This window comes from Patella vulgata, chromosome 3 (assembly GCF_932274485.2).
Source record: "Patella vulgata chromosome 3, xgPatVulg1.2, whole genome shotgun sequence".
In the NCBI taxonomy this organism is placed as follows: domain Eukaryota; kingdom Metazoa; phylum Mollusca; class Gastropoda; family Patellidae; genus Patella; species Patella vulgata.
The window spans coordinates 404,104-426,275 of NC_065881.2; the positions used below are offsets into that span (position 1 = coordinate 404,104).

General features: G+C 37.2%; 1 protein-coding gene and 1 long non-coding RNA gene across 4 annotated transcripts; one reads left to right on the forward strand and one right to left on the reverse strand.

Moving 5' to 3' along the window:
* Positions 1-2,780: 2,780 nt before the first annotated feature.
* LOC126814648 (uncharacterized) lies at positions 2,781-8,438 on the forward strand. 2 transcript variants are annotated; one of them, XR_007677694.2, is made up of 5 exons: positions 2,784-2,939; positions 3,691-3,769; positions 4,055-4,193; positions 6,208-6,340; positions 8,300-8,438. It is a non-coding gene; the product is annotated as an uncharacterized LOC126814648 (long non-coding RNA). The 2 variants fall into 2 exon arrangements; XR_007677693.2 differs by lacking the exon at positions 3,691-3,769 and having other exon boundaries at positions 2,781-2,939.
* A 3,969-nt stretch (positions 8,439-12,407) lies between these two features.
* Positions 12,408-21,028, reverse strand: LOC126814647 (uncharacterized). Of its 2 annotated transcripts, none has more exons than XM_050539937.2 (2): positions 20,947-21,028; positions 12,408-19,310 (listed from the first exon to the last, which is right to left on the reverse strand). In XM_050539937.2, exon 2 carries the CDS (start codon positions 17,240-17,242, stop codon positions 16,184-16,186), a length of 1,059 nt encoding a protein of 352 aa, XP_050395894.1. In that variant the 5' UTR covers positions 17,243-19,310; positions 20,947-21,028; the 3' UTR covers positions 12,408-16,183. The 2 variants fall into 2 exon arrangements, with proteins under 2 accessions (XP_050395894.1, XP_050395893.1); XM_050539936.2 differs by lacking the exon at positions 20,947-21,028 and adding an exon at positions 19,806-19,864.
* Between the last annotated feature and the right edge of the window lie 1,144 nt (positions 21,029-22,172).

Genomic DNA, 22,172 nt, shown 5'->3' on the forward strand with positions numbered 1-22,172 from the left:
CACTGTTATATGGATGACCACTGTTATATGCTTCATCTATCTCAAACAAGAGTTGGGTGTCTTAAGCTGGAGTAGAGAAGATTGATTTACATTGGGGATAAAGTTTCTCGTTAAATAATTAACAAACTAACTACCAGTAAATATTCACTTGCTGGTAAATATCACTGAAACAGACGACACCGGGGCTGGTTAATAAACTTCAACACAAATCCCGCCATCCAGTTAATAACCTCTCTCAACATTAACTTGTTCCAAAACAACTTTTAAATTATCAACACATTATTAGCAGAAGAATAAATGTGTCGGGAGTATATCTTGATATAAAATAGTTTCTGTTTTAGTCTTCATGAGTACATCTACATAAAATAATAGGCGAAGGCGTAAACTGGGTAAAAGGCACGTCACGTCACACGTAGACCTATACTGCACGTGACATTAAAGGTCAGTCATCTTCTACAGAGTTTGTGGCATTTCTTAGACAGAATATAATCACTGAGGCTGTGCCATTAATAAAAACTTTCCAACTGTCTTTAAAACAATCCACAGTGTATTAGCCATTTTTCAGGAATGGCGCCAGGATTTTCAGGGATATTATCTGGGTTGTGTCCTCTACCCGGCGATGTATATTATCTGTGTTGTGGCCTGCCCGGTGATATTATCTGTGTTGTGTCCTGCCCGGTGATGTATATTATCTGGGCTGAGTCCTGCCCGGTGATGTATATTATCTGTGTTGTGTCCAGCCCGGCGATGTAAACTATCTTGGCTTTGTTCTGTCCGGCGAGCGACGAGCCGCGGTGACTCAGTGAGGAAGAGGTTGACTCGCAAACCTAGGTCACATGTTCGATCCCCGTGCTGGTAGAGAAATTCATCAGGATTTTCCGGTGCGGTTCCCTCCTTGTCACAGACGCAGGATAGAGGATCTGGCAAGACAATGTATAGTCGTTCGGATGGGCGAACACCGAGACCCCGCGTACATATTGGCGTGCACGTAAAAGATCCCTTGACAGTTGGAATTCGATATAAGAGTAAGCCGTAGCGCCGCTGCCCGGGCAAAATTTCCCTCATAGCACACTGTATGGCGTACACCAGTCTTCATTAGCCCATCGGGAGCAGAACAGTAGGACGTTAAACCCCATTTCATTTGTTAGTTTGTGGAATGCTTCCTTGTGATGATTTTGAATTGTACAAACATTTACCAATGATTGTTGATAGAAGGTCAGAGGTCAACTCCACCTGATTGTAAATAAGGACCTAGTGATGAGACATGTAAAATCAGATGAAATATAATTTTTATTCATATGTAATAGTAAGTACAGGAGGACTGCACCACACACAAACATTTACACGAAACAAATACACGGACACCACAGACAAACAATGACACAAGACAAATCAACGGACAAGACACAATACAATATACAGGCATGACAAACAACAAAGGTACATCAGATCAAGTGAATGGGTCCGGGTCTACCTTTAGGGTACACTGAGCTGTACAGTCCTAGGTCGGTAGTGATACAAACTTTATTCACAATGAAAAACAATAATGGAATATTTCTCAAACGTTGTATAATAGGCCTACTATTGATAATACAATGGCAAGCCATGTGTTACATGAAATATAAATGTGAGAAATTCATTTACGTGAAATGTAGTAAGAGGCGTTTTTTTTGTTTTATATGTATGCGTGTAAATCAGTGACATTAGGTGACAAGGAGTAGCGTCCCCTGTCTAACCTCGTGGGATATCTTCATTTTCATCTCACTGCTAAACACGCCTACGCGTGGCAATCACCATTGATACTTTTGAGTGATTGTCGACTTCTGCACTCGGCAAACCTCAGCAGATTCCAGAACCCTACATCTAGCCTCGGCTGTATGACGAATTCCGCCATTGGAACTACTTTCAAGTTCCCGGATTACCAACAACGTTGCCCATGACGACGTCTTTGAAAAACGTTTTGTTTTATCATACAAATATTTCATAGTCTGAAGCTGTTTTTCTTTCAAGTTTTTCCGATTTTCTTCAAACAAGGACAACTTTGCACTAAAAATTCTACACACGCTTCGAACGACGCAATTTTGATAACTGTTAAAAGCGGCAAGTTTTCCTAATAAGTAAATCGGTGCCGCATCGCAATTGTATAGGCGTAGGTACATATCATTTACCGTCATACAGCCGAGGCTAGATGTAGGGTAACGGAATCTGTCGAGGTTTGCCGAGTGTCGACTGCTGCTGACGTTCACCGGCCAAGTTTTCCGACTCGAACAGTTGATCTTTAAGTACGTAACTATGTCTAATCCGAAATCAGACCTAAACTTACAATCTATTTCACAGAGATCTTCTAATATCTCTGTAACAGATGCCTGTTTAGACACGTGACGTCATATCGCGCGGCGTCAATCATTGGCTCAATAGCGCGTGCATTGTTTACATAAGACGTTACTGATTCGGGCTAAATGGTGAATTTTACTTATTTTAATACCCATTTACACTAAATAGGAAATGATTTTTACCCACAAATAATACAAACGTCTTTATTTATTTTTCTAATAAAAGAAAACAATGTTTTAGAATTTAATTTGACGGAAGAAAAAAGTTAATATTTGGGACTCATTAAGTCGCATCGATGTCATCCTTATCAGTGATTGTAGCGGCCTAGCGAAAATTCACTGCTGATCAGTGTGCTAAACTTACAGTGGTGCATGGCAAATATTATGACGTAGTACGGCTGGCATAGGTTTACGATGAATCAACCAAGAAAGCGAAAGTAGTGGGGCGTTGCGTATTCTAGGAAATATTGCGTTGTTATAAGAGCAAACCACAGACGCGTGTGAAGCCTGATAAGAAAAACCAACTTAACAGACGATAGAGAAATCTTCTAGTTTATTATGACAAGATAAGGTTGGCCATCATGAATTCAATAATACAAGATTCAAGTAAGTTATTCCATCCTATTTTACGATGTTTCTATATAACTATACTATAGGCCGTATCTTTATAATGGCTGACACGGAAGTTTAATATATTTCATAGAATATGTGGCTACTGATGGTATTCATGGTTAGTGGTAGTACCAGTATCCGGCTACCCCGTCTCAATTCTATGCTGAATCATTAAATACGCCAAAGAGATTTACTGGTCAGGGTTAATATAAATATAGGGGGAGGTGTACTGGTCAGGGTGAATATAGGGGCCCCGCAGGGTGTATATAGGGGCCCCGCAGGGCTTACATTAATTGGAAATAGTATATATCTACTCCGTTCCATTTTAACAAATATGGGGGGGGGGGCCCAACACCCCCTGTCATGGGTTTTGGCCTAGCGAATATTCACTACTGATAAGTGTGGGGGTTTTCGCGCTTTTTGACACTCGCGAATTGCCGGAACAACAATTCAATCTGGATATCAGAAATTACTGCACCTCCCGCCCTTCTTGCTAAAAATACTTTTCGGGCAGTGTGGATCTCATAGAAATAAGTTAGTTATATTTTTTCTCTAAACGTTAAATTTCTCTAAATTTTTCATTGCCCGAAAATAAAAATTTTTGCCCCCCCCCCCCGGCTCCTACGCCTATGAAGCCAGCTATTATCGCTTTGATTTAAAAGAGATGGTTTGTTCGCAGAAATGTTATAAATAACAATAATCAATCGTTGTTTTGAAGAGAAAATTGTCATTTTTCTTATTGAAGTTCGATCTGATGAGCACCGTACTTTGTCATGTGAAACTATATAGTACATCTTTTATCTCGAAACACGGAGGGTTGAGAGGTGAGGTTTCTTTTTTTATCTAGTTCACCATGACATGCCGTGTTTTACCATTTGGACCTATGTTGAAATACGAAAGACCCATTAACTTAGACTACACGTTGACGACTACGCAACGACTGGACAAGAATGACAAAAGTCTACAAAGTGTAGTCCGAAAACATCTACGTCATGTATTCATACATTTGCAGATTTCAAGCTAAAACAATAATTAAATGACAAATTGTTCATTATTAGCCAAAGGAAACATTCATTTTACCATGGTTGAACATTGGGTTATAATTTCAGAATATAGCGGTGATGAGTCTGGTGGAGATGTTGACCGAACATGCGATTTCTTTTGTATGACGAATACTGGCGTAGTAATATAACGGTGAGTAAAGAGTCGGTGAAGCTGAAAGAAAGAAAAACAAGCAAAGAAGCGAAGGTAAAGCCACAATTCAAATCAACTTAGTGCTGATTGCCTTCATTGCACGACCACCCCTTGAAAGTTAAATTAATTATCGAAGCGGTTAGCAACGTTTTTACTGGAGCGATACACATTTTAAGGCGAATTTCGTTGCAGGAAATCTTTTGTTTACGTCGGAAGTTACAGTTGAGTGACCCCAAAATTACTCATTCTTGAGTTGGCTTCGAGACTCGCTTTTTTCATGCGAAGTGTGTCTTTTTAAATTCCTAACATATTGTTGAAGTTATAATGGCGACGGGAGTTTTGAGGTATGGAAATTTGTGTTGTTTGACCATGGCTAAATTACTTTGACTTAAAATGTTCACTTTGACCTTTTTTATTCTAGATAGTCTTTAACCTATTTATTTAGAAATTGGGACAAATGGTGTGGGCTGAAGGATAAGCCATAATATTTTCTTAGGGACAGTCTCTGATCGGTCATTCCTATTCGTCCCTAATCCCTATATAGCTGCAATATGAAAATACGATAAAACACCGCTCCTCCCCACCTTTGTAATTGTTAAGGCTATTTGGCATTCATGTTTGATGTGACTCCCATTTTAGAGTCTCAATATTTCATTGTTGTTGAAGATTTTGTCTTCCTCATTCTCATTGGTTTTAATCTTAAACCCCTAACCCTGAGTTTATAGGTTTTAATCTTAAATACATGACCCTAACCCTTAATCCTAAAATGTAAAAGCGGTGGAATGTAGAACTAGAAGTGATGGAAATAGAAAAAGGAGTCGGATAAACATGATCGCTGGCTATTTTACTTTGGAATCCTTACTGACTATTTTTTACTATGTTTCTTTATTTTTCGCCAAAAGGAAAATCTCTCGCCATATCCAACACAAGTTTATAATAATTCAACATTATTTTCAAGTAGAATTTTAAAAATTTTCAATTATCAATTGGTCTCAGGTCAGTATACATTATCAATGGTGAGAAATTATCCCTTTGGCAACAATAAATAAATAATCATGGTGAAAAATAGTCCGTAAGGAATTCCAATCTGCTTCACTGAGGTATTGCGAAAGTCTTCTTATACTTATAGCTCTGTAATAGATGACTGGTTTCAACATATGACGTCACATCACAGGAAGTCAATCATTGGCTCAATACCGCGTGTATTTTTTACATAAGACGTTACTGGTTCGCGTAGAATGGCGCCTTTTACTCATTTTAATTTTAATATCCATTTACTCTAAAATAGTTAATAATTTTTACCTACATATACTTCAAACGTCTTTCTAATTTTAAAAAAAAAATGTTTTCATGTTTAATTTGTCAGAGAAAAAAGTTAATATTTGGGACTCATTAAGTCGCATCAATGTTATCCTTATCTGTGATTGTAGCGGCCTAGCGAATATTCACTGCTGATCAGTGTGAAGGAATCCATTCGTCTGGCATTCATTATGTTAGTGTTATCCCCTCGCTGCCCTTGAAATAGTTTCGTTCCTTCTACCAAACTATATTAATTCTTGGAATAAATATTTGTTACATTACCCGTTACTCACCCTGTACGTTCAGGAACCGGCCTATCGAGTCATTGTGTTGTACATACTGACTCTAGCCAGGTAAGTGAGGTCTTATTTTCTCACTAAAATGTTCCTTTACATTGGCCCGTCTCGTATATTTCACCATATGTTTGGTGCAATATAGCCCAGTTGGAGCTGACATGCCATAAAACAACATTTCATTTCCTTTACATTGTACAGGCATTTACACGTACTGACGAAAAAAGTTGCACAGTAAAATTTAATGAGAACTGAAAAACTTTTGACGAGGAGTCAATAGGACAATTCCTGAATGTACATGTAGGCTACATAGCGAGTGTAATAAGACCTATATTCAGAGCTGAAACAGTTACTGTATGGCTGTCGTAGTATCTATGTAGACATAACATTGATCGTATGTTAGTGTTAGTCCCGAAAAACAAAAGGTAGTGATTTCAAAAATTGAGGATTAATTTTGATTCTTATTTTTGCTTTAGACTAAAGGAGATGAACATGCGTACACCACAGCCATTGCTGGAAGCAAACGAGGGAGAAATACCAACCAATGGAGAGGTTGATTTCTCAGAGTATATGTGGATGGGGGAGGAGCTAGAAGAATTTGATAGACAGGTAAATTATTGACCTAATAACCTTGTTTCATTTTTGATTTGAAAATATGTGTAACATCGTCCCTGTATTTGACAGTGTTAAAGGGGTTAATTTGGTCTGAACAGTGGCACTGTGTCCTATTCTTGAATCAAATGACAACCATCAACATGTACACCGGACCTTGTTTTGTCACATCCTGCGCAGGTGAAGGGTACTCAAACCCCGAACCTACTGGTTGGTAAGTCTAGTGCCTTATTCACTGGACAACCGTGGCTACCAGAAGTTGGGAACATTCAGTGTTTTTAACCTTTGACTCCAAGTATGTATAAACAAATTGCTGAACGGTGATTATTAAAATAATCTTACAATAAAATCTGGATTAATACAACTATAAAAAAATATGGATTAATCTTTTTCTGGTTTATTATAGCTAACAAGAACGTGAAGTACTTAGTTAGGATTAGCCAGTTACTGGATTAATTAGGGGTTAGACGATCACTGGATTAATTAGGGATTAACCAATCACTGGATTCATTAGGGATTAACCAATGACTGGATTAGTTAGAGTTTAACTAATCACTGGATTAATTAGGGATTAACCAATCTTTGGATTAATTATGTTGATACACATCTCTTCCCTTGAAGAACAGCATACAATTTTATGGGTTGGCATTAAGCAAAAACAAAAAATGGCTGCTTTATAATACTATTTATAATTATGTTCACTTTCACCAATTTCGTATAAAGTTGTAGGTCAGTTCCTTTGTCCAGACTGCTTTATGAAGTTTCTTTGTCTAGACGATCTTCTGCTGTTATAAAGTTGTGGGTCAGTTTCACAAAGGAACTTACATGTATGAGGAAACATTTGCTTAAGATTATTGTAAAGTAAACTTACGTAAAAGTCGCGTTTCACTCAAAATTCGTAACTTAAGAAATTCATAACTTTTATCGTAAAACATACAACAGCTTCATAACTTTTATGGTAAAACATACAACAGCTTTCACTGTATTGGAATTTTTCATGTATTTTTGACAAAATGGCCCCCTTGTTAGTTTATGCATATCAACAACTTCGGTGAGAGAGAATGTTCAGAGATAGATTAAATACTCTGGACACCCACATGAGGAGTTCGTTCTGCAGTACAGACTTGATAGGACCAGTACATTGCATCTTGATTTATCACAAACAGGAACTAATGAAAAATAATCTCAGTAGGCTAGTTTTCATTAAACAAGACATGACTAACGGAATTAGTATTTACTAGGCCCAGACTAAAGTAGTAAGCCTCTTGTGGCAAAGACCGACATTTACTTTGTACAATTAAATAGACCCCATTTCGGCTATTGACAGACTGACGGACAACGTATGCTACTATGTCACGCTCTGTGATTTAGTGAATAAAAGACATGAAAATAACATTTTATTCATAAATTGACAGCTATATACAATGTATATATAAGGAATATATTCCGTCATTTATGTTTTAAAAGTAAAAGATAAAATCAAACATAATGGCTATAATGCCGACATTGTCAAATTTCAGAATGAAGTGACGCAACATGACGTCACGGCCATTCGTGATGTATTACGACAAATGGTACGTCTTGAGCTGCTATTAAAGCCTTCATGTACTATTTTCATTTTTCGGAAAATGGCAAAAACAAAAAAAAGAAATGTGGTTTAACATCCACTCGGTACAGAACAGGTCATTTTGGAACTAACACATGGTTCACTTTTATTTTGATAATTCGCTTATGCGCAAGGGTCTTTAACAGTGAAAGGAAACCGGAGGACCTGGAGAAAACCCACGAGGTTGGACAGATGATCCTACAAAACCACACCAGTTGACTTAATGGCAGACCTTAGGTTGTACGTGACAAGGAGTAGGGTCGTCTGTCCAACCTCATGGGTTTTCTCCGGGTCCTCCAGTTTCCTCCCACTGCTATGGTAAAAAATAACATTTGAATTTTATTTATCAGGTTGAGGAGGAATTATGGGAAGAAGCATTCATCGAGGCGTGTTTTGAAGAGATGATGGCCGAGGAGAATGGTCCATCCCATAGTAGTAATACTAATAACAACAATTATTCCTCATATCAGCCCCAGCAGCTTCTACCCCATCACCATAACAACCAGCAGCCACCACCCCATCACCATAACAACCAACAACAATATATATACAACAACAATCTGGCTAATCTGGAGGACACTATGAAACGGTTCAATATGCGAGAAAATCCTAAAAAGGAGGAGGTAAGTCGAATTAAGATAATGATACTGGGGTTGGTTGAAGCAAACTGGTGAAACAAGTGCAGTGTGCTGTTAACTTTTAGCCAGGGGGATTGGATGGCCGAATGGTTAGCACGTGCGTGCTGTATCGAAAGGTCTGTCATTGAGTCAACTGGCGTGGTTTTGATTCCCCGGTTGTACGTGACAAGGAGGAGGGTCGTCTGTCCAACCTCGTGGGTTTTCTCGGGTCCTCCGGTTTCCTCCCACTGCTAAAGACCCCTACGCACAAGCGAATTATTGAAATAAAATTCAACCATATGTTAGTCCCAAAATGACCTAGTTTGTGACAAGTGGACGTTAAATCCCATTTCTCTCTCGCTCTTCAGATTTTTTTAAAAAAAAGTATGTTGAACAACTATCAATCTGATTTAAATACAGATCTATATTTCGTTGTTTATACATGTCAGAAGACTGTAAAGTGGCGATTGTATTCATGGATGCAGGGATGTAGCCACGCCGGGCACTATTTTTTGCCTCCCAGCACAAAGAAAAAATCTATGAAAGCCACCCAGTCATATTTAAACCCCTTTGTACTTCTCTGTACACAAACCTAGCGCTCAAAATTTACCATGGCAAACAGCAAAGTCATGGTAAAAACCGACGCAAACCATGTCTGCCACGGCAGAATTTATTTTTGTGTGCCGTAGTAGTCTCTATCATCCCAAATTAGTTTAAAGAAAGAAGTATTGGTATTTTGTTTATTTATATTTAGAAATTGTGTAGGTCTATTCATTTTACAATTCTACGGTCTTTAAATTTGTGTATTTGCCGTAAATAGGTCGTAAATGGTGTCATGATGTCGTAAATGGCGTCATAATTAGTGAAACACAAGTCAAATAATCTCAAAGTAATAAAGTAATATTTGAAAAAAAATTGAGAAACAGAGTGGGGTGGGTCAATTTTATGCCCGGTCGGTTGGTTTCAAAAAGTTTTTAGATTCCTGGCAGAGTCTCTGTATCATTGATGAAAATTAAGTGAATTTGGTAAAAATTTGAATAATAAATGGAAATTTGATTTGCACTGATGCAAATACAAAAGGTAGTCGATGCTCTGAAAATACACCAAGAAGGGTTAAATTTTTATAAAATGGAAGTCGAACATCAAATCGGAACCTAATCCAATTAACATCGCAGGCTAGCTATGCCATTGAAAGTTGATTATGGTCTGGATAAGTTAATTAATGTCTAATTAATAATTTAGATAACATTTCAGGCCTAAAGAAAGACATGCAATAGACAGATTTAGCTCTTGCATAATGTATGTTTAAATTTACTGGCACGATACATGGTCGCGGAGTGTAGTAGTCGTAGAAGTGAACTGGCATGATAAAGATGAAAATATCCTCGGCAAAATGTTACATAGTAATAGTAATAAATCAAGTAGTGTATCCATAAAAATTGTACTTTTGTTTTGAATGACTAAATGCCTACCTCTTGCCAACTCCCTAAACCCCAGTTTTCTATGTGTTTACAGTTGGTGAAGAACAGTAGTCTGAACCCAGAAGCCCCCGAGTTTGTTCCGGGTAATTATATGAAGAGATGAAGATAGAGTTGGTTAGACGTAGATATTCCAATATTGTCGACACCACAAACCGTGTTACCAATGGTTACAAGTTCATGTGAGGATATTACCCAGATTTACTAGTCTAGTGAATTCGGCCAGTTACTACTACATGTATGTGATTTGATTGTCTCCATGGAGATTTTGATTAAAATTCAAATCTCTATTTAAACTTGTGACTATTTGATAGTGGCTATTGTCTTGAACATCAAGGTTTATGAAATCTGAATGTTTTCTAAAGGAATTGTGAATTGTATAAACAAACTGAAGATCTATTTATTCAGCTGATATTTTATGTTTTTCTTCTTTTTATCGTCTTGTGCATTTATTATATTTCTCTTTAATTCTTTTACCTTTAAATTTTTTTGTGCCAGCTTATATTAATACTAAAAAGTGCTAATTTAATGAATGCAACAAATTGTAGGATGTAATTTTATTCTAGTATGGTTCAAGTGGTGTATTATTTTTTTCCCTCTCCTCTCCATTAGTTATATGATTATAATGTTCTGTATTTTGTGCAGGTTTTAAAATTCTCTGTAATTTATTACATTGTTATATTAATTCCTCAAGTTGAATAAATCTTTTATTTTCTAAAAGATCTTCCCAATATTCATGTTAACCCGGGGTTGTCCCCATGGGTCAGTTTTTGCTGTAGTAGCTCTGCTTCCAGTTGAGGTACCATCTTCCCCAATAATCATCTTCTGTGGGTTCCACTTTGGGGGTGACACCTGTCTAGTCATTCGGGTGACATTTGTTGAGTTGCCTACCGTGCGTGTTTCTAAATTCAATTTCTTGTTCCTGCTTTCTGCCATATTTCGTAAAAAAAGCAGTCTTGATTATTCCGGCCTGTCAATCAGACGGCGAATGGTCAGTAGACTGATTAAGCGAGACTAATTTCAAAACAAGGGCATGTAACCTATTTTTTGCTCAAAAGTGCCTGGATATTATGGACGACACTCTGAACCATTTTTATACGTATATTGCCGTCGGTCCGTCCGTCTGTCCGTCCGTCCATCGTCCACAATTTCTTGTGAACGCTCTAACGCCAAAAGTTATCATCCAATTTGTTTTAAAATTGATATATGTTGTTAACATTAGTGAGATGAAGAAGCCTATTTAATTTCAATAATTCACGTTTATTACGTCTACTGTTTATTACGTCTAGAGTTATCTCCCTTGTTTCACTTTATTGAACCTTGTGAACACTCTAACTCCAAAAGTTATCCGATCTTTCTGAAATTTATATGCATTATTTAAATTAGTGAGACGAAGAAGCCTATTGAATTTCAGCAATTTACAATAATTACTTCTAGAGTTATTTCCCTTGTTTCACTTTGTTAAACCTTGTCGATTGATGAAAGTTATCATCCGATATGAATGAAATTTATATGCATCGTTTAAATATTTGTGGAACAGGTCTATTGAATTTCAGCAATTTCCGTCAATAATTTCTAGAGTTATGGCGATTGAGAACGTTTTTTTTGAAGAGTATACAAAGATCTTGTCCATTAGGGTATCTTTTTGTGTGCATGTCACTTCCTTTATATTTTTACAAGGGTTATAGACGGTTTGCTTTTATGTCTGAGCTTTATATGCCAGAGCTTCCGGCGTGGTTTCCCCTTGTCAGTGGTGCAGGACGGAGGGTCTGAGAAGGACAGCTGTCTAGTCGATCGGATGGAACGAAAAAACCGTGTATACATTGGCGTGCACGTAAAAGATCCCTTGTCAGTTGGAGTTGAGTAGGTCATAGTGCCGCTGCCCGGGCAAAATTTCCCCCATAGCACACTGTATGGCGTATGCCCGTCTTCATTAGCAGAACAGTAGACTAGTAAACCTCATTTCATTTAAATGCCAGAGCACCCATCCCCACCCCCAATAGGTCCACCCTTTTCCACTACGGGACTACAACTATCACAAAGGGTCCGAACCGAGCTACTAATATCACAAGTCTACCCCCCTCACCCCACCCCTCTTGAAAAATCTGGCAACGCAGATTATTCAGCGTTTCATTTGGATATGTAAACAATCTGAACTGCGCTAACATGGCGTGTACCACAAGCTATGATGCACAATAATAGGACTTGCGCGTATGGGTCTTTAGCTGTGGCAGGAAACCAGGAAACACTGGAAAAACCTATGACGTTCGACAGGCGACCCCACTCCTTATCACATACAAGCTGGGCACGCGTTAAACCCATCACGTGGTACTTTGAGTTCTTAAATATAAAACAACACACTATTTCTTAATGTAATATTTAAAACTAAATTAATTAAATTATTTATTCAAAAATCAACCGAGTTCAGATACCCGTATTTATATAACTTATTTATAATAGCATTCTATTGTTATACCCCGTCATGCCCTGTCTTACCAAGGGTAAATTCTACAGAGAGGGCATTAAAATTAGGTTATTTGAAATTATTCCTGTTAATTTCGTTGTGCAGGCTATCCCACTTAATCCTACATTGGTCCACACTAGAACCTAGGTGCACACAATCATTGGCCCATACTAGACCCTAGGAGCATACAATCATTGGCCCATACTAGACCCTAGGAGCATACAATCATTGGCCCATACTAGACCCTAGGAGCATACAATCATTGGTCCATACTAGAACCTAGGAGCATACAATCATTGGTCCATACTAGAACCTAGGAGCATACAATCATTGATCTATACTAGTCCCTAGGAGCATACAATCATTGGCCCATACTAGACCCTAGGAGCATACAAACATTGGCCAATACTAGACCCTAGGAGCATACAATCTAGTCGATAAGAAACTTCGTGTCTCCAGATCAGAGGTACAATATAGATTCAACTGATGCTGATCAAATCGTACTTCAATAAGCAAAACTGACAATTCATTCTTCAAAACAACGATTGATTATTTTTACTTCTTACATTTCTGACACACCCAAGTACAATTAATCATACGGGTACCAGCCATCTCTTTTAATAGCTGGCTTACCAGGCATTTTCAATTTGATATGTTTACTACGTCATGAAGGCGGTGCTTAATATATGGCACGTACAACTGCCAATCAAAATGCGCGAGAAGTACTACCATGATAAACGTGGCGCATGACTAATGCACCGTAATTATAAATATTCGTATCAATTTTGATAAAAATAAAAAAAAATAAATAAATAAAATAAAAAAATAACAACGTTTGATTCACTGACAATATTTGCAGATAAACGAAAGTTGTTTCACTAGAATATGTTTAATAAATCCTAATACTAATAGTATAAATTTAACTTATTTTTAAGATGTTACATGGATTAATAACGAAATGAACGAGCTAACCCTAGTTATTACCACACGTTTACAGGAAATAGGCCCACACGGCGGGTTATGTCTCAACAACAGCTAGGAAATAGGCCCACACAGCGGGTTAAGTCTCAACAACAGGAAATAGACCAACACAGCCGGTTAAGGATCTAGTAATCTAATCACTGTCGTAATGGCAATAAAATCTTTTTGAAAAAAAACATTTGTGAAAAACTGTCAACTCTATCGCGTTTACAAAATGTTTGGAAAAGAGGAAAGGGGACAGAGTACTCCGGAACAGAATGTCGTGGAACGCTGGTTGTCGACAGGGTTAGTCTTCTCAAGACCTCTTTGCCCCGAACCAAAATTGAAAAGATACATTAGCCTTTATCGCGTATTTCGAAAATAGGGGGTCAACTCATACGGCTGCAATGCCCCGCACCAGATTGAACGATGAGTATTTTGAGGCGTAAATGGCGCCCAAAGCATAGCAAAAAGGGACCGACAAGAACAGATATGTATATTGGGTACATCATATCCACAATATAAATGATTTAAAAACAAATTGACAAAATTATCGATAATTGAAATTTTGAAATACGAATGGAAGAACTATAACTTACACTGAATTGATTTATTTTATGTGTAGAATAGACTAGTCTCTATCATCCAGATAAATATCCTAGGACTATTAGTCTCGTTGTCAATATTTGGGAATAATAGGTCATTGGCTAGATTATCTGGTCTTTTACATTAACGCAAACAAAGTCTAAGCATAGGCGTAGGAGCTCAAAGTAATTCAGGGGGGCATAAGAGAAAATTGCCCGAAATCAATACCGTTTTTTCGGGCATACATATCATAAGAGAGCTTCGGGCATATTTTCGGGCATGCAGAGGACAAGAAAAAGACGAGATAATACTTTTCGGGCAGTGTGGATCTCATAGAAATAAGTTAGTTATATTTTTTCTCTAAACGTTAATAGCAAAAAAAGGTCGTCGAATTTTTCATTGCCCGAAAATAAATTTTTTTGGGGGGCAAATGCCCCCCCCCCCTGCCCCCCGGCTCCTACGCCTATGAGTCTAAGGGAAGTAACTAGTCCTAAAAAAACAAGATAGATTTAGACTAGCAATTATTCGCCCATTAAATGGCTGTAACATAACAGACTGTAGATATTTGTTCAACATTCCGTTGGTTGAAATCTTTATAAGCACAATGGGGACCACATTTGGCAATCTCCTTATCATAATTTTGTAGGGAGTTGACCGTTTAGAATTTTTGCTACGGGTATTTGATATTCACTGGGGTGAAAATCCTACTTCCGACACACAATGATTGCTCTGCAGAAAGGCACCTTATACACCTTATCCCTCCGCTGTAATATCTCCAGTATTACCCAAAACTGCTATGAAATTGAAAATTTTATCCCTTTTCTCGAATTCTAGACCAAAAAGTCAACCAACAAATGCAGAAAGAGGGGAGAAAAAAGTTAAGGGAAAAATTGTTTATTAATAACTCGCACTACATTCGTAAGGGGAAATAATTACTAGTCTTAGTCCAGATGTTGACGCCCATGAAATTAATTTAAGAATGCCATTTAAAAAAAAATCCATTTGATTGCATTGCCAGTTCAATATCCTACACTCTTATTTTTTTAATTGTAAAATCCCTCTCTTCGTGGGCTATATCTATGTTTTCTAAAGTAATCCCAATTCGTCGTCACGATTTATGTTTGTTAATATTAATTATGGGATTTTTTGCGGGAAAGGGCGCAACTCTTACTTAAAAACCAAACTCCCGGTTACGCATGGACAAGGGACTTTTCGTCAAATACTGATAACGATCCCAGACCCTCCGTACGTTGAAGACTAAAAGACTCTGGGTAACCGAGACTAAGAATCGACGTATTATCTAGAACATATCTTTCCGTTTCGGTCATGTTTTGTAATTCTTTGGGCGCTCTGACAAAAAAAGGCATCCTTGTCGGTCTGATTAAAAACTGTAGCTTCTATGGCATTGACCGACTGACATGGTTGACGACATAATACACCCACATTTAAATGTGGAAAAGAAAGAAAAATTTAAATTGTTTCTGCTGGAACTATTTGATCAACACGATAACAGTTACAAATCCCTGTCAATAATTGAAGTAAATGACGCCAAATAAATTACATTAATGATACGGACATTGTTTAAATCGTACATTATTTATACAAGGTGTTATTGTCATACATAAATATAAAAAATGGGTGCAAATCAACATTCACTTTTGTTGTTTTTGTATCATCCTAGACTTCCAACCGTAATCCAATATATTCATTCACAATTATCTTTAATAATTCTTTCAGTATTCAGATTACATGGCCAATAATTCTTTCAGTGACCATTTTTAGTATCAAAATAACCTAATATAGGCTAGTCATTTATTACATCATCGATATTTGAGTACGACACCAGAAATCACCAAGGTGCGACATATTCCATTCATACCTTAATTCATCTACGACTACGAACGTTTTACTGCAGCGTATACGTCCTTTTTGACATCCAGATGTTGCCGACACTGGAATGCTGCAATTGGAAAGTTCCACTGTCTCTGCAAAAGCATGGTGTGCCGAACGTGGGACGGTTCTCCCTCTGTTCTTCATATTGTTCACACAGAGGACCGGAAGTGAGGAGTCTACGACATATTGTGCACACAGAGGACCGGAAGTGAGGAGTCTACCTTATATAATGTACTACTATATTATTGTAGATATTCGCTGTTCAGGATTAATGGCGCTCGCGGCTTCTTCTCGTCGTCTGCCAAGTCCGAATAAAACATTTCTAAACATTGTTCCTAAAGCACAATAAAACAGTAAATTAACTGAACTATTGACCCTTGACACGACCTCTGTGGGCCCTGTAATATTGTCTATGATTGATTTAGCTGCTGCGTATTGTTGTCCGGCGTCCATCACTTGGTTACCTGAAACCGGAACTGACACAACGTACGCTAAAGAAATGGCGCGAACCGGAAACACCAGGAGCGAGCATAATGTCATTAATGAAACGGTGATAGTTAATTTATTTCCAATGTCATCTTGATTGGTATTTAGCGATCTCCCCGTTTTATTCGCCTTACAGATATGTATCAACATTCCCACATTCACAACTAACATCACAAACCAAGGAACACCATAGAAGAAGACGATGATGCACCGAACGGCGATAGACCAGCGTTCAACAGTAGGAAAAAACAAAGCTCCACTAAACGTTATAGCTAATTTACAAATGACACTGATTATTAATGATCCTAACCCGAACCAAACACACAAATTAGTTGTGACAAACGTCTTAGCTTTTAACGGTCTAGAAATGGCGATAAAACGAGTAATTCCAACCGCCAAGGTTACCAGAAACGAACAATATTCCATAGTTAATCTTAAGAATCTGACTGTAAATTTCGAATCGATGCCATAATAATGAAAATAGGACTCCGGAAATTCTATGAACTTAACTGTATATTTCTGGGGTAATGAATAAAACATCTCGAAAGTCTGCTGATAATTTTTGGCATAAAGTGAACAAACGAGTGATACACAGTCACAAATGGACAATAACACCAGCAATGGATATATAGGCGTCTGCTTACGTATAATAACCCAGACGATAAGTGCCAGGATGTTGAAAATTATTCCAATTGGCGCGATGATGTAAGAACTGATTGTGACGAGGTCATGGAATCTCGTGACGTCATTTCCGTCAGCATGGAGTGTAGTTGTGTTATAGCCTTCTGTTGTCGAGACGGGGACAACCATATTGAAACTGTCCTTATTTCATCAAATCGACTTTCTTTCTGAAAACTCACATTCACATAAAAATCCACAAATTAAAGCCAAACAAAATGATCCCAGATAAACTCGATTATATCGCCTGCTTCCAAGAAAGAATGGTAAATAGTTCAGGTTGCTATTGACGCATCAAATCCAATATTATCCACCGATTAATATGTAGGTATTTTTACTAATTTACTCCCCAGGTTTCATCAACTCTTGTCATCCAATTTATACCCGTTTTGTACTTAGTTATTTTGCTCGCTTTAATTTCAAATTCCAAAATAAATTCAGAATTTATTAATTTCGTTCCGTATTTAGATAAGGAACATGGCTGAAATGAACAGGACAAACTGTCTCACCAAAATGCAAAATCTTCATATTCACATTAAACTGGTCTGATTTTATTCCACAATTCATCGACAGAATCTTCTCGCGTGTTAACCATTCTTTTTTTTTTTTTTATAAAATTCACAATTTCAACTTTTTAATCCCTGGAATTATCAGATAGTTTTTGGGTCTGTAAATATTAAAAATGGAATGACGTTTTTCAGAGATTATTGTGCGTGTTTACATAAAATAAAGTTGTCAAACAACAAGAGTAAAAAATTAGTCTAATTAAAATTGTAGTTTACATTTATAGCCCACAAAACAACCAACTGTTAAATACACAACCTTATTACAATTTTTATATCTTCAAATCCTCCAATAACACAGTTAAATCCTTCAATAACACAGTTGTTTCATAACACAGCCAAATTCTTCAATAACACAGTCAAATCCTCCAATAACACAGTCAAATTACTTATAAATTCCTGCAAGTTTTAAACATTTGAATTGTACACACTTGTTGGTTATCCATACAACTTTGAATTTTAAACACTTTCTGAAACACACAACACGATAGCCATATTTTACAAACCAACACATTTCCAGTTATTATGGTCCAGTAAAGGAAATCACTAATATGTCGTGCTCGGTTAAGGGTGTGCGTCCGATTTCTAAAACACTTAATATCGTTTATCTGTGACGTACACTGACTTCCAGTTGTCCCCCTTGAATATTTAAAACACGGAAGACGAAGTTTGTCATAAAAAAATGTTTAGTTCATTTGAAATCGGAACCACTATCCCTGTGGTGAAATTTGGAAAAAAAACCTCCACCCTAAACAACGGACTCTTGTGGTTTTAAAGGCAACTCCGTCCCACATGTATGACAACCGACTAAGCGTTCTTTATACACTATCAGAATCCTTGCCAGTACGGTCTCCTTATTTTCTGTAGGGTTATTAGAACAATTCAGATTATTTTAAATGATATTAATTAAGCAGTGTATTGATGTTTATATGTAACTTGGTTAGGTAGGTGGTGAAATTATAACTCTCTTCTTGTTTCAAACCGTATCTATGAAGTATCTACTGTTACGTGTAATGAGTCCACGATAGCTATAACTAGACGGTTAAATTGCTTCAAATCATACCCATGAAGTGTCATCTATATTGTCTAATGAGTCCACGGTAACTATAACTTGGCGGTTAAATTGTTTCAAACCGTATCCATGAAGTAACATCTGTAACGTCTAATGAGTCCACGGTGGCTGTAACATGACCGTTAAATTGTTTCAAACCGTACCCGTAAAATAATATCACTATCTGTTACGTGTAATGAGTCTACGGTGGATATAACTTAAGTTAAATTATTTCAAATCGTATCCGTAAAACAATATCACTATCTGATGAGTCTGGGTAGTCGATTAAATTATAAATTATCAGTGGAGTTATATTTTTTATTTTATAATGAAGCTGTGTGTATAATTTGACTGTATTTACACGTGATGTTGTTAATAGTAGATGAAAGATATTTAATATTTATATAGATATTGATTCACGTGTAATATTTTAAAGATGTCTGTTTAACAAGAAAATAATCCGAGATGTTTTCCACAGATCTATAATAACCGAGAATTAGATATCGATCTCTAATATCCAGGTAAATACTTGATTGATCGGATCGACGTCATTATATCAAGGCCTTCACCACTTGGTTTCAAACATCTGAAAATAATCACGTTAAAATAAACCATTATAAAATACGTCCGCTGATTACACTATTTTGCCTTATTACACTATTTTGCTTATACAGTTTTTAGGACTTCGAATTTTGTCTAATGGTTTGGATTGTTCGTACTTGGTTTTATTTTATTTCAAAAAACCCAACTGGATGTCGTTAAAGATACATTCTTGGAGATTAGATAAAGAGCTGACAATTCTCACTATAATAGTTAAAAATTAGATAATGTTAAGGCAATTTGCTGAAAATTTCAAACAAATTGATCCACCCTGAACCGAGTATTTAGCGATTGAATTTTCGGCCTAGCCTCAATCTCATCATTACTAAAGTCGGGGGGGGGGGGGGGGGGTATGGAATGTCGTCTAGTCATTAGCGCAACTATGAGAGAAACAACTCTTATTTGAGGTTGTTCCCATTATCATTAGCAGACATATATGTTTGAACTGTTATTTGAGGTTTTCCTATTATTCGTGGCAGACCTAAAAATTTGGTGACCCAGATTTTGAACTGTTATTTGCGGGATTCTCCTTATTCTTGATGGACATGAATCTTGAACTTTATAGGGGATGTCTGGAATCAAAGAAACAAATAAATACAAACCGTGGTGTCGGCGGGGGGGGGGGGTTGGAGAGATTCTTCTATATGCTTGTCGTTTTGTCCCGCCATATAATATTATAAAATATAAGACTTATTGGTTCAGTGTGATTTTCGAGCAGCATACCCAGCCCCTCCTACCATCAGCCACCTCAAATAGGATAAAAACACAAATATTCGGTACATTTACAAAGCCCGTACCAAATTAATGAATTGAATAATTACATTAGTTTAAAAATATTATTGGATAAAACAATAGGTCAACATTATTTATAAATATTTATCGCAAATATGGTCACGTCACACAAATATGGTCACCTCACACAAATATGGTCATCTCACACAAATTGTATGAATAAAATAAGGTTTAATATTCTAGGTTTGTGCACCAATAAAGACGGGCACTCGTCATACAGTGTGAAATACGGGTACCCGTCATACAGTGTGAAATACGGGCACCTGTCATACAGTGTGAAAGACGGGCACCTGTCATACAGTGTGAAATACGGGCACCCGTCATACAGTGTGAAATACGGGCACCCGTCATACAGTGTGAAATACGGGAACCTGTTATACAGTGTACTATACGGCTATCCTCCATACAGTGTGAAATACGGGCACCCGGCATACAGTGTGAAATACGAGCACCCGGCATACATAGAGTCAACCGATGTGGTTTCGATTCCCCGGTTGTACTTGACAAGGAGCATGGTCGCCTGTCCAACCTTGTGGGTTTTCTCCGAGTCCCCCCGGTTTCCTCACGCTGTTAAAGACCACTACGCGCGAGCGAATTATTGAAATAACATAGAACCATAGTGGACGTTAAACCCCATTCTCTCTCTCACCTGTCATATAGTGTGCTATACGTGCATCCAGCAAACACTATGCTATGAAGGAAATTCTGCCCGGGTTATTTTACGTGCAAACACACGATTATACCCTGTTTATATATTTGGCGGTTTACCTTTTTCAAATCCACTATGTCCTCTTTTATGAATAAAATCAATTAAAATACATAAGAATTACCTTGTTAGTCTCTAAAACGTTAAGTAGCCGTGAAAGATGATTTATTACGACTATGTATTATGACTGTAAATAATAACTGCCTCGTTTCTATATTATATTAACTCACCTATTAAAATATACTAATTATAATTAACTACAGTTAAGAGACATTCCGCGGAGGGGAGATTATTGTTTTATTAATCATAAACTATCTAAGTTACCTGATGTTCTACACCTATCATAAACTACCTTTGTTACCTGATGTTCTACTCCTATCATAAACTAGCTATGTTACCTGATGTTCTACTCCTATCATAAACTACCTATGTTACCTGATGTTTTACACCTGTCATAAACTACCTATGTTACCTGATGTTCTACACCTATCATAAACTACCTATGTTACCTGGTGTTCTACACCTATCATAAACTACCTATGTTACCCGATGTTCTACTCCTATCATAAACTACCTATGTTACCTGATGTTCTACACCTATCATAAACTACCTTTGTTACCTGATGTTCTACTCCTATCATAGACTACCTATGTTACCTGATGTTCTACACCTATCATAAACTAGCTATGTTACCTGATGTTCTACACCTGTCATAAATTACCTATGTTACCTGATGTTCTACACCTATCATAAACTACCTATGTTACCTGGTGTTCTACACCTATCATAAACTACCTATGTTACCTGATGTTCTACACCTATCATAAACTACCTATGTTACCTGGTGTTCTACATCTATCATAAACTACCTATGTTACCTGATGTTCTACTCCTATCATAAACTACCTATGTTACCTGATGTTCTACACCTATCATAAACTACATTTGTTACCTGATGTTCTACTCCTATCATAGACTACCTATGTTACCTGATGTTCTACAGCTATCATAAATTACCTATGTTACCTGATGTTCTACACCTATCATAAACTACCTATGTTACCTGGTGTTCTACACCTATCATAAACTACCTCTGTTACCTGATGTTCTACACCTATCATAAACTACCTATTTTACCTGAGTCGTTTACCTATGTTGTTGATGTATTTATCATAAACTAGTTGTGTTAGCCTCTGTTTTTGTAATGAATTGGAACAAATACCATGTAAATACTAACATTAAATAGTACCAGACAATTCCCCCAAATTTTCCAGTTTGGTTACCCCTTTTTAGTGGCGTAGGATAGAAGGCCTGCCAAGCAAAAGGGGTCTAGTCGTTCGGATGAGGCG